The sequence below is a fragment of the Schistocerca piceifrons genome, chromosome 2, assembly GCF_021461385.2.
Source record: "Schistocerca piceifrons isolate TAMUIC-IGC-003096 chromosome 2, iqSchPice1.1, whole genome shotgun sequence".
NCBI classification, from domain to species: domain Eukaryota; kingdom Metazoa; phylum Arthropoda; class Insecta; order Orthoptera; family Acrididae; genus Schistocerca; species Schistocerca piceifrons.
The window spans coordinates 190598008-190615014 of NC_060139.1; the positions used below are offsets into that span (position 1 = coordinate 190598008).

General features: G+C 45.4%; 1 protein-coding gene across 1 annotated transcript in view; it reads right to left on the reverse strand.

The window, feature by feature from the left end:
• Positions 1–17007, reverse strand: part of LOC124775240 (carboxypeptidase B-like) — a 231701-nt gene that overhangs the window by 15004 nt on the left and 199690 nt on the right. The window contains exons 5-7 of the mRNA XM_047250077.1: positions 14140–14307; positions 6864–7071; positions 5159–5520 (exon numbers count right to left, since the gene is read on the reverse strand). Coding sequence (XP_047106033.1) covers positions 5159–5520; positions 6864–7071; positions 14140–14307 — 738 coding nt within the window. The remainder of the gene's footprint in view (positions 1–5158; positions 5521–6863; positions 7072–14139; positions 14308–17007) is intronic.

Below are 17007 nucleotides of genomic sequence, written 5' to 3' on the forward strand. Positions count from 1 at the left end.
CTCCTTGCTGTAGTTAAATTGTGCTCTGTTACATTCTCACGTAATTCTTACTTAAATATTTCTAGTCAGGCACCAGTTTTGAGTAGTTGGGATGTGCAACCAAATACTTAGATACAATAAATAATGTACGTGAAAGATAGATTCTGTGGTGTTGCTTCATGGAGTGTTATTTATCTGGCTACTTAAAGAAATTTGCATACTTGTAGTTAAATTATTAAAGTAATTAAACTAATCATTTTCCAGCTCCGTTTTTTTCTAAATGGTTAAGCCGTCGGCACACGGACCGTGCATCCGAACGTTGAGCGTTGAGCGTGCCTAGTTTCTGACGTCATAGCGTGGAATAGCACGTTCGGGAATCTTTCCGAACGTGCAGAGCAATATCTGGCATGTCAGATATTCTGAGCGTGCGTCTGAGCGTTGACCAATGAGATGGCACAATGCTACCTACGTCACACGCGCGCCGTCTCCCTTCAGTACAGAGTTATGGGACGCCATATTGGCATTCATTTCAAGCCTATACGTATATATGCCGTTTCTGAGAACCAGAAAATTGAGAATCACTGGGAAACCCGTTGTTAGTTGTGTGATTCGTTCCAATAAAATAATGATAAACATCATATTTGTGGCAAAACAATTATTGTAACTTGCGTGTTATGAGAGTAGGGTATTTGAAGGCAGTGACACACTGAAGATCCACCCAAAACGCATTGTTCTTGGTACAATTTGTTATAATTAAATTTCAATTAGTGACATAATTATCTACGATTAACGTTTTTAGCAAGGCGTAAGACATTATTATTTAGCAACAAGCTATTGTTGTTGGTTTAACGTAATGTGTAGCGTCGCTGTTCAATAATAAGTTTATGTTGAGGCGGTGGTTCGCGTCTTAAAAATTCCAGTTTTTTCCCAACATTTGCCTTTTTTATTAGGTTCTGATAGTTTATTATTAGTTTAATATAAGTATATGCTATAATATTTGATGCTATGTAAACATAAGTTCACCTTTTTTTGAGGAGTGACTTTGTTCGATTGGCTTAATCTATAGGACAGCTTGCGCTACTTGTATAAAGATATTTTGCTACTTTTTCTTTTACGCTTCGTAATTCACATGTTGCAAAAATTCTGCTACTCGGTAGGAACAGTGATCAACTAAGACTGACCTTGGGGTTTTACTAAAATGTGGGAATGATGAAATAATGTGTATCTTACGCAGAGAAGTATTCCAAATTTGTACCGCACTGTTTGTAATGGACCTTTTATAGGCCTGTGTCCTTATTGACTGGACATGGTACTTTCCTTTTCGTGGACGATGGAGGAAATGCGCGATTTAATAGAGCTAACGTGGTAATTTTACGCGCGTCCTTTGAGTAAACAGTGTGATTTACGAACTAGAAACATCCCTCAGACTGCCGCTGGAGTGCTTCACGATCGCGTATGCCACATTGGGGTCCACGTACCGTATGCACAAGTCGCATCGTTCCTCAGCGTTCAGCAGCACGTTGAACTTGGCACGCTCAACGTTAACGTTCGACAGCACGGTCCGTGTGCCGACGGCTTTAGGAAGGGCTGGCGGCGACCTTGAATTTCTGAATTTTTATCACTATTTGTGTGAGAGAAGCAGTTAGAAATGCGAGATAACGTATACGGCTCGATGAGAAACGCGGTGAAGATAGTAATACGTTACAAAGTGTACGAATAGTGTCCAGATTCTTTAGATCAGTGTTGTGTACATAGTTCCGCGTAGTCAGCGCGTACACAACTTTCCCACTAGAGCGCGCCCCGCTAAGCACAACAGCGCAGGCGCAGCGCTCGTCCAACTCCGCACTATGAGATGGCGCTGCCTTAGAGACGCACGAAATTCTGCTTCCACCGATCCGCGTATTAATATGTAACGCAGCCAATGAGATTGCTGCTAATGTAGAACCTTTTCTCCTCGCGGATCACACTCGCGCAGTGATACCTGAACGCGCGAGGTACTATAACGAGTGTACAGACCTCCGATTAGTCACTCTGCATTTGTCTGCACCAGTCTACATTAGTCTGTACCAGTCTATAGCCAAGTTTCAGTCTGCACCTAAAAAGATTATCATATTCCTGTACATAGCCATGAAGATAAATGTATAGACACTTTGTCAAGTATCAGAGATATGTGAGAATAAGATTATCGTACCAAGACCAAAGGAACTTCAGATTGTCAATTGTAAACAGCATGCAGAATCAAGTTACGTAATATCTATGCTTTTTATTATTTTAATAGTTGAGTGTGAAAATTAATCAAGTTCTGTTTAAAGTTGGTCACCGTCAAACTGCTACTCTAAGCGTGCAAGTGGCATTTCTATCGTCTGACCTAATGGCAGAAGATAAACACGCCACGATAAGACCACGAGACATATTGCTGACACTCGCCTACTTCGTTAGAGCGACAAGTCAAATAATCTGATGGTGTGTGTACCGAAGGTCTTACAGCACGCACACCACAGTTACATTCTCACGTAATTCTTACTTAAATATTTCTAGTCAGGCACCAGTTATGTGTAATTAGGATGTGCAACCAAATTACTTAGATACAATAAATAATCTACGTGAAAGATAAATTCTGTGGTGTTTCTTGATGCATGACATGGAGTGCTATTTATCTGGCTACTTAAAGAAATGTTCATACTTGTAGTTAAATTATTAAAGTAATTAAACTAATAATTTTCCAGCTCCGTTTTTTTTTTCTAAATTGTTAGTAAGGGCTTGGACTGGTGGCGACCGTCAATTTCTGAATTTTTATCATTATTTGTATGAGAGAAGCAGTTAGGAATACGAGATGACGTATATGGCTCGATGAGAAACGTCGCAAAGATAGTAATACGTTACGAAGTGTACGAATGGTGTCCAGATTCTTTTGACCAGATACCGTTACTGCATCATCTGCAAAATGTCAAGAGTATTAAACTTCCTGGCAGATTAAAACTGTGTGCAGGACCGAGACTCGAACTAGGGACCTTTGACTTTCGCGGGCAAGTGCTCTACCAACTTAGCTACGCCCGTCCTCACAGCCTTACTTCTCCCAGTACCTCGTCTCCTACTTTCCAAACTTTACAGAAGCTCTCCTGCGAACCTTGCAGAACTAGCACTCCTGAAAGAACGGATATGCGGAGACATGGCTTAGCCACAGCCTGGGGGATGTTTCCAGAATGAGATTTTCACTCTGCAGCGGAGAGTGCGCTGATATGAAACTTCCTGGCAGATTAAAACGGTGTGCCGGACCGAGACGCGAACTCGGGACCCTTGCGGGCATGTGCTCTAGTAAATTTGGAAGCTAGGAGACGAGGTACTGGTAGAAGTATAACTGTGAGGACGGGGCGTGAGTCGTGCTTGGCTAGCTCAGTTGGTAGAGCACTTTGTAACGTCGGAATTGCATATCCGCCTATTTCCATCTATTGTACTATTATTTTTTTTCCTTCTTTTGTTACCTCAAGATATGACATTTCTGTCTCTTTATATATTGTAACTGTTTTACTGTTTGTATATATATATATATTTATGCACTTATGTCGATGTATAATTGGTTTGTTTCGTAAAGATTATTTGTATTTTTTCGCTGGGTCTTGCCTAGGGAAAATTGCTATCGAACGATTACATCGATAGGTCGTGTGAAAAATCAAAGTGTGTAGGATCGTTGGTAGTGTTAACTCTGCCGCGTGGAGCGCGGCAGAGCATGAGGGAGTCTGGCTGGAGTAGCGAGTGGAGCAGGTGTGTTGTGTGTAGCTCCCGCGAGTTGCCGCGGTTTCGGGGTTTGGCAGCATGTAATTGCGCTCGACTTGCGATAATAGTTTCTGACATGGTGTCGCGGACGGGAAGCATTAGCTGGCGCACATCAAGAGCCCGTTTCGTCTGGTGACCGTGTTGAGAAGAAGGCGCGCCAACATCCAGCTTCTGCAACAGCGACGGCCGACAATGAGTGACTGTCGCCACCTCCTCGATCGACGGCTTCAAACCTTCAATCAACCAACAAGGAAGACTGGAAGCACGTAAAGTTTTAGAACTGTATGGCAGACCTCAGCTTTTAAAATTGTTCCATTTGCCTCGCAAAATTACAGCAACTTAGCATGAACCTTTGTTGCTCATTGTCCCATTTGCATTACCAAGCAGGGTCCCTTCCTTTTCCGAAATCAACCCGAGTGTCGTTGAAATTCAGATGCCAGCATTAAAGTACAATCATTCCATTTCACTGCTTTAATTTCAAAGTTCAGTTTAAGTATTCATAGCTGGCTACAATATTTAGATTACGCAAGCACAAATTAAGAGTGCGAGTTTAGTTATCGTATTTTAGCTTACCTGTGACTGCAGCTCAGCTTGGTACGTACTAAATCTTATGATTGTTAATTGTTCAGAATCATTTAATTCAAGTTCAAAGCTAAATCTCTTATTTCTAAATTGCGTAGATTCAAGTAGCTTTTGAAATGACTGTTGAGGTAGTCCAAGACTAACCGTATTTTACTGAATTTCGATGTGCTTAAGAAAGAAAGCTTCTTATTAATTTCAGTCACTAAATTAACTTTCAGTTTTCCGGTTTTATTAATTCTTTTGCTAAATTAAGTCAGAGTGCAGCGAAAGTTATTACTTCTGACAAACTTTCAGTTTTCACACTACACGTGTCAACCTTCAGTTGCCACGCTTCTAGCGCTAATTATATGTGTAATTACCTTTCTTTTTCAGTTACTATAGTAATTGTCCTTAGGACTGGCGACCGTAATTTCCCCCAAATCTCAAATATCTAATTACCGCTAGTTAATTGTTAACGTAACGGCCGCACATTTACTTTCTTCATTGACTTTACCCCTTTTCAAAATTAATTTCCACCAGTTTCATTTGCATTTTTCCTTTCATTTAGATGTAACCCTTTCCTCCCTCTCTACCGACAGATTAACTTTTTTGACGATTGCTTTTTCCCAAATTTCCATTAGGTACACGCGGCTTAATTTTTCACTGTCATTAAGGTCGATAAGTGAGGGGGAGGTTACAACTTGCCCGCGAAAGGCAAAGGTCACGAGTTCGAGTCTCGGTCCGGCACACAGTTTTAATCTGCCAGGAAGTTTCATGTCGGAGTATTGTTCGCCTGCCCTCAATGTACGGGCAGCAACTGGTGTAGAGGAGAGAGAGCACTGACCGGCCCTGGGCGCGGCGAGGTCCCTGGCGTGTCCCATGCGGTAGGGCTGGCCCGTGACGCGGGCGGCGGCCTCCACGGCGAGCCGGGCGACGTCCATGAGGTCCTGCGCGTCGGGCGGCGGCCTGCGCGAGTGCCCCCAGGGCGCCAGCCACGCCTGCGAGTAGGCGTGCAGCGACAGGAAGAGGCGCACGCGGCCCGCGCGGTCCGTCAGGAAGTCTGCGGCGGCGCGCGCCTCGGGCTCGCTGAAGGCGCGCGGGCCCGCGAACCGCTCCGAGCAGGGGTCGCGGGACGCGCCCGCGCCGCCCCAGTGGAAGCCCCAGTTGCGGTTCAGGTCCGCCCCCGCGCACTGCCGCCACAACCACCTGCCGCACACACACACACACACACATACACTCCAGTCACCAGGTCTCTTCTCCAGCGTGGTAGCAGGGGAACATCCCTTAAACACCGAGTAAAGAAGCAATGTATTCTGCTAAACAGGGTGGTTCAGCGGCCCCTGAGTCTCGGTTTTATGCAACCCGCAACGCCTTCAAATACCACGCGCAAGATTTTCACATTCTCTCGCTCATTGAGTACAGGGTCGCTAATATTAAGAAAGTTCGATCGCACGAAACAAATTTTTGCACTTGGCACTAAATGCACCCCGTTACACATCTATCAGAGATCTCTAGACGCAAACAAATTTCCATAAATTACCGAACCCATCAAAAGCAAATCCAAACTGTTCTTCAACAAAGCTCGCAATTCCTCTTACGCCCCCCCCCCCCCCTCATTCTTACATAGGCATTCTAACAGAACACGTCACCACAAAATTTCCGAAGATGGCCCGTAAATTTCGTCACCCCAAAAGATGGCTTCATACACTTTACTAGTTACTGTGTGACATTATGACAATGTGCTTCAGATTTCCACAGCGAAATAGCCAACAATATTGTTCTGTCATGTGGAGTTTCTTATATGACGTCGGTGTTGATCTTTTCATAGGGTTATATACCTGCAGATTGTTACTTCTGCACTTCCACTTTTCATGTCTCCTGTTAGTTTCGTTGTTTCCAATGGTGATACATACTCCATAAAGCAACACCTTTGAAGTGGTTACGAAAAACTGAGCACTAAAAACGGAATAAACTTACAGAAACATCCAAAACCTGTAAGACTACACGGCTGATCACACACAGAAAGCCGGTCGAAGTGGCCGACCGGTTCTAGGCGTTTCAGTCTGGAACCGCGCGATCGATACGGTCGCAGGTTCGAATCCTGCCTCGGGCATGGATGTGTGTGATGTCCTTACGTTAGTTAGGTTTAAGTAGTTCTAAGTTCTAGGGGACTGATGACCTCAGAAGTTAAGTCCCATAGTGCTCAGAGCCATTTTTGAACACATGGAAGGACTGGAGACACTTCGATAAGTGTGGCAGAAGTAAGATGTCTCTTGGGCCAAAAATACGGTTTAACTCCTGGCCAATCCTCACTTGTATTTTTTAAACATGGTTCAATTTGCAAACAAAGCTTTGAGAGGGAACTTACATCGATTACGTGGCTGTGACCTGTCTGGATATCGTTTCTGGTAAGGACATAGTGCGGGTTGCATAAAACGCATCTGTAAGGACGTAGTGCGGGTTGCATAGAACGGATCGGTAGGGGCCTCTGAGTCAGCCTTAGAACATTGCAGCGAGGTACGTTTGCAGCTGGGGCAGAGGGCACGTACCTGGCGGCGGCCGAGGTGTGCGTGGAGCGGGTCTTGCGCCACAGGCGGTCGGTGGTGTGGCTGTACTCGTAGCCGTCCGGGTTGGCCACGGGCAGCACGAACCACTCCGCGGCGTCGACGACGCGCCGATTCACCTGGTAGTTCTCCACCAGCTGGCGCAGCACGAACAGCGCCACCGCGGGAGACACCCACTCGCGGCCGTGGCCGCCTGCCGGCAACCAAACAGCCAGTCACGTCAGTGGAGAACGCCAAATGGCGGGCGCGACCCGCAACAGTAGCGATTTTAATAACAGCTACAACTCATTTAAACATGTACTTGTTCCATAGGTTCAGTTATAAGTGTGTCACGTGTGTGACAGGATGTTAGTGTTAATGTAAGCTACCAAAACATCATGCAATAATTAGACTGACAAGAAAGGAAACGAACACGATGTAAAAGAAACAGTAGACCAATTAGACTACTGTAACTAATGTACAACATTCTTTTACACAGTATACCCCTTTTTTAAAATGCAGTATTGCTATTTAATATCAATACGTACGAGGGTCAGTCAAATCAAAACCTTAAATATTTTTTATGATATTATTTATTGTGCACAAGTGGTACAAAGCTGTTTCACTTTTCAACATAACCTCCCCCACGCTCAATGTAAGTCCTCCAGCGCTTACAAAGTGCATAAATTCTTTTAGAAAAAAGTTCTTTTGATAGTCCGCGCAACCACTCATGCACTGCGTGGCGTACTTCTTCATCAGAACGGAACTTCTTTCCTCTCATTGCGTCTTTGAGTGGTCGAAACATATGGAAATCGCTGGGGCAAGGTCTGGTGAGTATGGTGGATGAGGAAGACACTCAAAATGTAGGTCGGTGATTGTTGCAACTGTTGTATGGGCAGTGTGGGGCCTTGCATTGTCATGTTGCAAAAGGACACGTGCTGTCAACAATCCACGACGCTTTGATTTGACTATAGGCCGCAGATGATTTTTTAGGAGATCTGTGTGTGATGCACTGGTGACGGTGGTCCCTCTAGGCATGTAATGCTCCAAAATGACGCCATTTTCGTCAAAAGAGAGCCACCATAACCTTCTCTGCTGTTGGTTCTGTTCGAAACTTCTTTGGCTTTGGTGATGAAGAATGGCACCATTCCCTGCTCGCTCTCTTCGTTTCCGGTTGGTGGAAGTGAAACCAGGTTTCGTCCCCAGTAACGATTCTTTGCAAGGAAGCCATCACCTTCTCGTTCAAAGCGCCGAAGAAGTTCTTCACAAGCATCAACACGTCGTTTTCTCATTTCAGGAGTCAGCTGCCGTGGCACCCATCTTGCAGACACTTTGTGAAACTGGAGCACATCATGCACAATGTGGTGTGCTAACCCACGACTAATCAGTAAACATGCTGCAATGTCATTCGGCGGTTTTCCTTCACTATGGCTTCAACTGCTGCAATGTTCTGTGGAGTCACAACTCGTTGTGCCTGACCTGGACGAGGAGCATCTTCCACTGAAGTCACACCATTTGCGAACTTCCTACTCCAATTTAGACTTTCTGCTGTGACAAACATGCATCACCGTACTCAACCTTCATTCATCGATGAATTTCAATAGGTTTCACACCGTCACTACGAAAAAACCGAATGACAGAACGCTGTTCTTCCCTGGTGCAAGTCGCAAGTGGGGCGGCCATCTTTATACTGATACTGCGACGGTATGAGTGCATCTGCACTATGCTGCCACCTAAGGCCATTCTGCATGCTGTTTGTAGCACGCTTACCAACTTACAGGATAACGGCGCGAAATTTCGGCTTGTTATTACAAATTTAAGGTTTTCATTTGACTCACTCTCGTAGAATCGGGTTGGTGATTCTTTTAGTGGACATATAGTACGTCAAACGTTTGTTCACGTAGCTGTAAAACGATCATATTAAACAGTATTAAACGACTCCTAAATTTACAAAAAAATTGTGAAATATACAAAACAAAAGCAGAGGAGAAGACCTGTCTCAGCGCCCAAGTGAACATGACAAGCAACTTACTGTTTACATCAACAGAAAAAGCAGTAGAACGATATTCCAACAAGTGATCATCAGAATACTGGTACACAGTCCCTTATTATCAAGCGATTGCCTTCAAATAACTGCCAAAAACCTCCGACGCACCCTTAAACATCCCCTGTTACTATTGTTACTATTGCAGGTACATCCAATTTTCCGCAACATTTGTCATTTCTCCCAATACCCATAACGCAACTCTCGCAAAGAAGAAAGCTTCTATATTCACACCCCTGTGCGCACTCAAGCGCGCGAGCTCTCTCTCTCTCTCTCTCTCTCTCTCTCTCTCTCTCTCTCTCACACACACACACACACACACACACACACACACACACATACACACAATTGTGACAAAAATGGTACAGGCGGCAGGTTGGCGATATTTCTCGTTTCTCCTAGTCACAATATTTTTGTGAACCCACATTCACCTCGCAGTGCACGTTGTTTCGATCACGAATGCAATCGTCTTTGGTTCTGTACACGTAACAAGATAGACATAATCACTAGCTAAATATGGGAATATAAAAACGCATAAACGAGAAAATAAGGTAGCAAGTGCAGTACAATGTGCTAAAAATTGGACACCTGTACATAGGACAAAATAATGAACTAAAAAAAAACGCGAGGCCTAACAAGCAGTTTTAAACTTGAGAAACCGATTGGTAAAAAGGAACATAAGTGCTACATTCACTACCAGTGATGATTTACATAAAGTAGGATACCCGTATAGTCTAAATTACACTTCACACGCCGGCCGTAGTGGGCGAGGGGTTCTAGGCGCTCCAGTCCGGAACCGCGCTGCTGCTACGGCCGCATGTTCGAATCCTGCCTCGGACATGGATGTGTGTGATGTCCTTAGGTTAGTTAGGTTTAAGTAGTTCTAAGTCTAGGGGACTGAAGACCTCAGATGTTAAGTCACATAGTGCTCAGAGCCATTTGAACCATATGAACCAGCACTTCCCACGTTCACAAAAGGCGGCATGACTGCCATTATTACTTCTAAAAGTGCGACTGCGGAAGAAAGGCCTAAAATAATGCACACACAGTAAATTGTTATTACCTTGCTCCAAAATTTTGTGTTCCCTCTCATCCGGTAGTAGGTTATGAGACGCTCTTCCACTTTAAAATAGTCGACATACACTTCCATTGAAATTTTCTGTTTTCTTGTGTTTCGCACTTGGTTTTGCTTGTGGTATACGACGTGAAACCTTTGACTGATGATCTAGTTCAGACTGATAGTACGTGATGATTTTTTGTTGGTTGGTTGGTTGATTCGAAGGAGGTGACCAAACAGCGAGGTCATCAGTCCCATCGGATTTGGTAAGGATGGGGAAGGAAATCGGCAGTGCACGTTCAAAGGAACCATTCCGGCATTTGACTGAAGCTATTTAGAGGAATCACGCAAAACCTGAATAAGGATGGCCGGACGCGGGTTTGAAACGTCGTCCAGTGTGCGGGTTTGAACCGTCGTCCAGTGTGCCAACCACTGCACCATCTCGCTCTGTGATTTTTGTTGTTGGAAGACATGTTTATTCACTTGGGGTTTGTTGGTTTCTTGTGTATGGAAGTGTTGCCCACCTGTCGCTTTTTCTAGTTTGTGTATGAACGCTGGATATGCCTAGAATTGGTGTTAAAGAATGGGGAAGGGTACGTTGGAGGTTTTCATACAACTGGGTTTTCTTAGTAGATACTTCGAGAGAACGACGGGGGAGTGAAAGAAGAGGTATTGTGTGATAGTATTCTGATGATCGCATGTTCGAATATAGTTTTACTGCTTTTTATATCAACATAAAGAGTAAGTTGCTCGTCACGTTCAGTTGGTCATCGAGACAGGTCTTCTTCTCTGCTTCTGTTGCGTATATTGCATAATTTTATGTAAAAGTTAGAACGTGTTTTTTTTTATTCTATCATTTAAATCCACATTAACAAACGTTCAATGAACACTCTTTTTCAAAAAAGACAGAACACCTTGAACTACTAGAGATATGACATTCATTTTCACAGGATGTACATTAGTATGTTCTGCAGAGGTGATTGCATTTCAGTCGCCGTGGTCAGCATGTGTCCTGTTGCGTTGTAGGCACAGGGTCCACCTTGGGCCCTGATAATTTATTCATGCGTGATGACATCCGCGTGTATAAGGCGCGAATGGTATCCTGTGATATAGCTATCCATGCTGTATTCACCTGGTTCCATAGGTAATTTGTGGTGCTTCACACTGGATCACAGCACAGAACCCATCGTTTCTCCATATTCCACACATTTTCGATTGGCGGCAAGTCTGGTCATCTGACTGGCCATGGTAAAAGGCTGACATCCTGTGACACCAAGAAGGAAAGTGTACGTGCAACAACATGTGGTCGTGCGTTGTCTTGCTGAAAGGGTGGGTCTGGTTTATGGCGCAGAAAGGGTGTGGTTATGGGTCGCAGGCTGTCATTCACGTACGTCACACTGGTCACAGTGGTTGGTTGGTTTGGGGAAGGAGACCAGACAGCGTGGTCATCGATCTCATCGGATTAGGGAAGGATGGGGAAGGAAGTCGGCCGTGCCCTTTCAGAGGAACCATTCCCCCATTTGTCTGGAGTGATTTAGGGAAATCACGGAAAACCTAAATCAGGATGGCCGGACGCGGGATTGAACCGTCGTCCTCCCGAATGCGAGTCCAGTGGTCACAGTGCCCTGGACATGCAGCAACTGTGATTTGTGGTTGTACCAAACAGCACCCCACACCATAAGTGGATGTATGCCTTGTGCGAATGCAGTCAATGTGATGCCGCTTCCCCTGTTTGCGGTTAAACGAAATGCGGCCCTCATTTTCAAACAAGCAGGAACTGTATTCGTCTGAAAACACTATCTGATGCTATTTCTGTCCCCACTGACGTCGTTACACCATTTCTGTCTAGCATGTTTCTGCACATTCTCCAAAGCTAGGCGGACTGGTGGATCAAGGTGTTAATAAACGCTGTGTTACGCTGTTCCACTGTTCCCCTGTTGCACCAGAGCCTAGGAGGACGCAGATCTGTCCTGCAGTGCCTACACGAACAGCAATTTCCTGGATGGATGCATCACATTCTACTTTGCCAATAACAAGTCCTCTTTCAAAGTCACTGATTTGACATTCGCGCACACGTCTCTGAGACATCCTTAACGTCTACTCAAGTCACACTGATTTATTACCTTCGGCTTATACCGCCGGCCCGGGTGGCCGAGCGGTTCTAGGCGCTACAGTCTGGAACCGCGCGACCGCTACGGTTGCAGGTTCGAATCTTGCCTCGGGCATGGATGTGTGTGACGTCCTTAGGTTAAGTTAGGTTTAAGTAGTTCTAAGTTCTAGGGGACTGATGACCTCAGAAGTTAAGTCCCATAGTGCTCAGAGCCATTTGAACCATTTTTCGGCTTACACCGATAACGAGAGCGGCAGGCACATTTTACCTGTAGATAGTGTTGCGCCGTGACATGAATGTTGACCTTGCACCCGCAGGGGGACTTGGTTCAAATGCTAATCATTTCTGCAGAACTTATTGGTGTACACGTCCTGTGAATATGAACGTCCTACCTCTAATGGTTCGAGGTGTTACGTTACGCTTTTTTTCTAAACATGAGTACACAATTTGTTCGCTAAAGGGTATACTGCGGAGGATATACCTAAATGATACAGTTTCCGTTAGTTAAATAGGATAGCGCGAAGTTCAGAACTGAAATCTGATTCATGCATGGAGATTCCCATCACCAAAACTATTCGCAGTGGCGAGAAAGGGAGTTTTCAGTTCCTGAAACTCGGAAGAAGAAGACAAACTGATGACACCAGTCCCATCTTCCCTTTTGTATTTATTTGTTTGTATTGTATGTTAACCAGGGCCTAGAAAAGACGGAGAGACTCCGTCCCCGCCGCAGCCGCAGCGGTCCATAACCCCACGACGACTACCGCAGTCCACTTCACCCCTCCGCCGCCCCACAACGAACCACTCTTTCAGAGTTATTGTGCGGTTTGGTCCCCGGTAGACTCCCCATGGAAAGTCTCACACCAGACGAGTGTAACCCCTATGTTTACGTGGTAGAGTAATGGTGGTGTACGCGTACGTGGAGAACTTGTTTGCGCAGGAATCGCCAACATAGTGTAGCTGAGGCAGAATAAGGGGAACCAGTCCACATTCGCCGAGGCAGATGGAAAACCGCCTTACAGACTATCCACAGACTGGCCCGCTCACCGGACCTCGGCACAATTCGGCCGGGCGGATTCGTGCCGGGGACCAGGCGCTCCATCCCAATCCGGAAGGCCGTGCGTTAGACCGCATGGCTAACCGGGCGGGCTCTTTATTTGTTTACTTAACCTGATGTGATTAGGGCCATCAGGTTCTCTCTTGCATCGTACCGGGGTTTCATACAGACAGTAACTTTTTTACGTCATAAGTACCTTTCTTGTGTGAACTTTGTGTAAGTTATTCTTCAATTGAAGAGCCTTGTAAATTCATGTGATACCTAAACATTCAGAGACAGTTGTAAATACTCACAACATTCCTGGGGAAATGGATTTTACCAAGGTAAGTAAATCTTCATATCTATATTCTAATAAAGTGAACTAACGTGTCATAGTTCAACTCAATCTCCTCTCTGGGCGAGCCAAAGAACCCACTATTGTATTGGCGAGCGTACTTCCGTCCTGCACAAAAAGCTCCATTCCATGCATAATCGCTGCTGCGCTGAGTTCCAAACTTGGACCAATACGTCGTGAAGTAGGAGGAGTTCATAATGGCTGACTCTGAGCACTATGGGACTTAACATCTGAGCCCGCATCTCGTGGTCGTGCGGTAGCGTTCTCGCTTCCCACGCCCGGGTTCCCGGGTTCGATTCCCCGCGGGGTCAGGGATTTTCTCTGCCTCGTGATGGCTGGGTGTTGTGTGATGTCCTTAGGTTAGTTTAAGTAGTTCTAAGTTCTAGGGGACTGATGACCATAGATGTTAAGTCTCATAGTGCTCAGAGCCATTTTGAACTTAACATCTGAGGTCATCAGTCCCGTAGAACTCAGAACTTCTTAAACCCAACTGACCTAAGGACATCACACATATCCATGCCCGAGGCAGGATTCGAACCTGCGACCGTAGCGGTCGTGCGGTTCCAGACTGAAGCGCCTAGAACCGCTCGGCCACATCGGCCGGTGGAGTTCATAATGTTTCGGCTCGTCAGTGTATGAGCTGCCCTGCATCTAGTGTGTTTGGGCAGGCAGAGGGTACTGACCTGCGTCTATCCAGACGGCTGGCTTGGGCCGCCCGTCCTTGCTGATGGTTCCCCCAGTGGAGACGCGGGCCAGCTTCAGGGGCAGACCTTCCCACGAGTGGCCGATGGTGAGCACCTCCACCAGGCTGGGGTACGCGGAGCTCAGGTAACTCAGGTAGCGCAAGATGTCTGAAAAGCGAAGACACGCAGACATATATAGATCGAAAACTCTACTTTTCTGTACCGCACCGCTCAAAAGTATTTTGTAGTTGAACTAGTAGGATGGTAAACTTGTTTATTCATTCGCGGAATCAAAAAAAATTGCTTGTTGTTCAGACAGAAGTCTGCTTGATATTGCCACGTTTACATTTCTTGATTTCTGAGTGCAGGTAACCATGGTCTTTAGCCGCAGAATGGGAAGACTGCAACAAACTTAAATACATACAGCAAATGAAATTCCTGTGTTTACTTACAGCGTCCGTAGAAAGTCCCAATTTTTACACAGACCATTTTTATTCACAATCCAAACCAGTCACTGTCACAAATAATGACGGAATGATGAGCACAACACAAACACCCAGTCCCCGGCCAGAGAAAATCCCCATCGCTTCCGGGAATCAAATCAGGGACCTTGTCATTCAGAGGCTAAACGCTAGCGATAAACCACGAGCTATGGTGTGGAAAGGGAGGGGGGGGACACTGCTGTCAGCTGTATCGTGATATGACGTGGAATCAGCGGCGACGGGTGAAAATATGTAACCAGACTGGGATTCGAACCCAGGATCTCCTGCTCACCACGCAGGTGTATTAATCACTGCGCCAGCTGGGAGACTCCGTTATTGCCACTGTGGCAACTATCTTGGCATGCCTCAGGGCCGATCCACGTTCCCATCAAGCGCCGTCTATCCGGAGTCCCTGTCCATTTCCTACATGGATATTCCCACAGGAGGTCGGACGTGCTTGTGTATCAGCACAAGAGAAGGTGGATCATTGACCAGCTGGGCGAACTAGTTATATGATTTAGAATAGGGCCAGGTTAGACGAGAGCGCTAATTTGCTGCTTCCTGGACTCGGGTAGGCGTGCAGGCCCTAGATCGAATCCGCCTGGCGGATTAACGACGCGGGCTGGTGTGTCGGCCAGCCTGGATGTGGTTTTTAGGCGGTTTTCCACATCCCGCTAGGTGAATACCGGGCTGGTCCCCACATCCCACCTCAGTTACACGACACGCAGACATTTGTAACACTTCCGCACTATTTCATGGTTTACACTAGACGCAGACAGCTGGGGTACACTGATTCCGTCCTCGGGGCTATGGGGTGGCGTATGTGATCGTTGAAATGAGAGTACTGCTGCTTCATCCAGTGGTTTATATCTGCAGTCAGAGTAGTTAATGCATCCCGATGTTTTTACAGTGTAACAGTTGATCCAGTTATTTTTTTTATTTTCTTAGAGTAGGATCTTTCCCTTCCAGTTTATCTTATTTTTTAGAGGAGGATCTTTCCCTTCCAGTCTATCTCGACTCAGTTTTCTGTGGTGTCCGACGTTGCCGATAACAGGTATGACAAGCATATGAATGGGCTCATTTACCTAGCTTGAATGGTTTCTGTAACCAGTCAGACAGTAAGCCCATCCATGTGTGGTAGCCCTTAAATCAAGCAACTCAGAAGACTCTTGTGTTAAGTACAGCTTGTAGATCTCCAGAATTCCGTGTTTAAACTGCTTGGATACTACTATGTTTTCCAAAAATTATCTAATAAACTTGTAAATAACCGACATATATGGCTGTGCAATATCAGTTCATTCTTCAACTACTTTTATGCAGTCGCATTTGTGGGCTCTGGAAATTTGTTCTTGCAGAGGAAACTTTGTAGCCTCCTAGCAGTTCAGGTGGGCCAGGTATAGTCTCTGGTCTTCCTTATCGGCAAAGGGCAATCTATTAATCACATATGCTCAATTATTTTTGAGTGCATTGTGGGAGTGAACAGTGATCAATGTGTAACAAATATTTACTATCAAAAACAGTCTTGATCACAATTTATTTATTACGGTGACCAGTTGCGACCACTACTGTGGTCATCTTCAGACCAATGAGTAAGAACCTCCTTCTGCTGGAGACCACAGTAGTGGTCGAAACCGGTCACCGTAATAAATAAATTTTGATCAAGACTGTTTTTGATAATAGATATGCTCAAGATCGCCTCCTTGGCGTGTTGAGCAACTTTCACTGGACCCAGACTGTGTTTTGCTCCACTTCAATTGGGTGAACACATTCAGGGCCAGTCAGTGTGCTGTACACAGTGACAATCGTCCCCACCCCCCATTTCGAACCCCCATGGAGCTAATATGAACACAACGTTGTGCTAAATTTAAAGGACCAGACACCACACTGCCGCTCGGCTATTTTGGGAACATGAGTTACATTACACTCCAAAAATTTCGTTTATCCAATGAAATTGCATTGTGCCACCAGGCACATGGTGTACATAGGCCGACCAATCATAGTAACATTTCTTCATTCAAGGGCCAACTTCATGATGGTAAAATATGTATCCTGTACACAATAGCGAGAAGTTTGCTTCTTTTCCCCGATTTTGTAAATTTTCTTATAATTCTCGTCCGTCACATTGGCAATAACTTTAAGTTGTCCCCTTCTCACTGAATTTTTTGTAACGTTGGAAGTCGGGCAGGAGGAAGCAACTCTTTGCGGATGGGTCGTTGAGATGTGGGGTGAAATCTGAGGACGGAGCTTCGGAAGAGAACTGACAACAATCTGGGACATCTTCGCGCAATTTGCTGATCATGAGTGGATGGAAGTTTTCGCTGTCCGCAGCAGTGCGATACGTAATCTGAACTTACGGTGCTGATTTAATTTGAATTTGTGTTTTGTT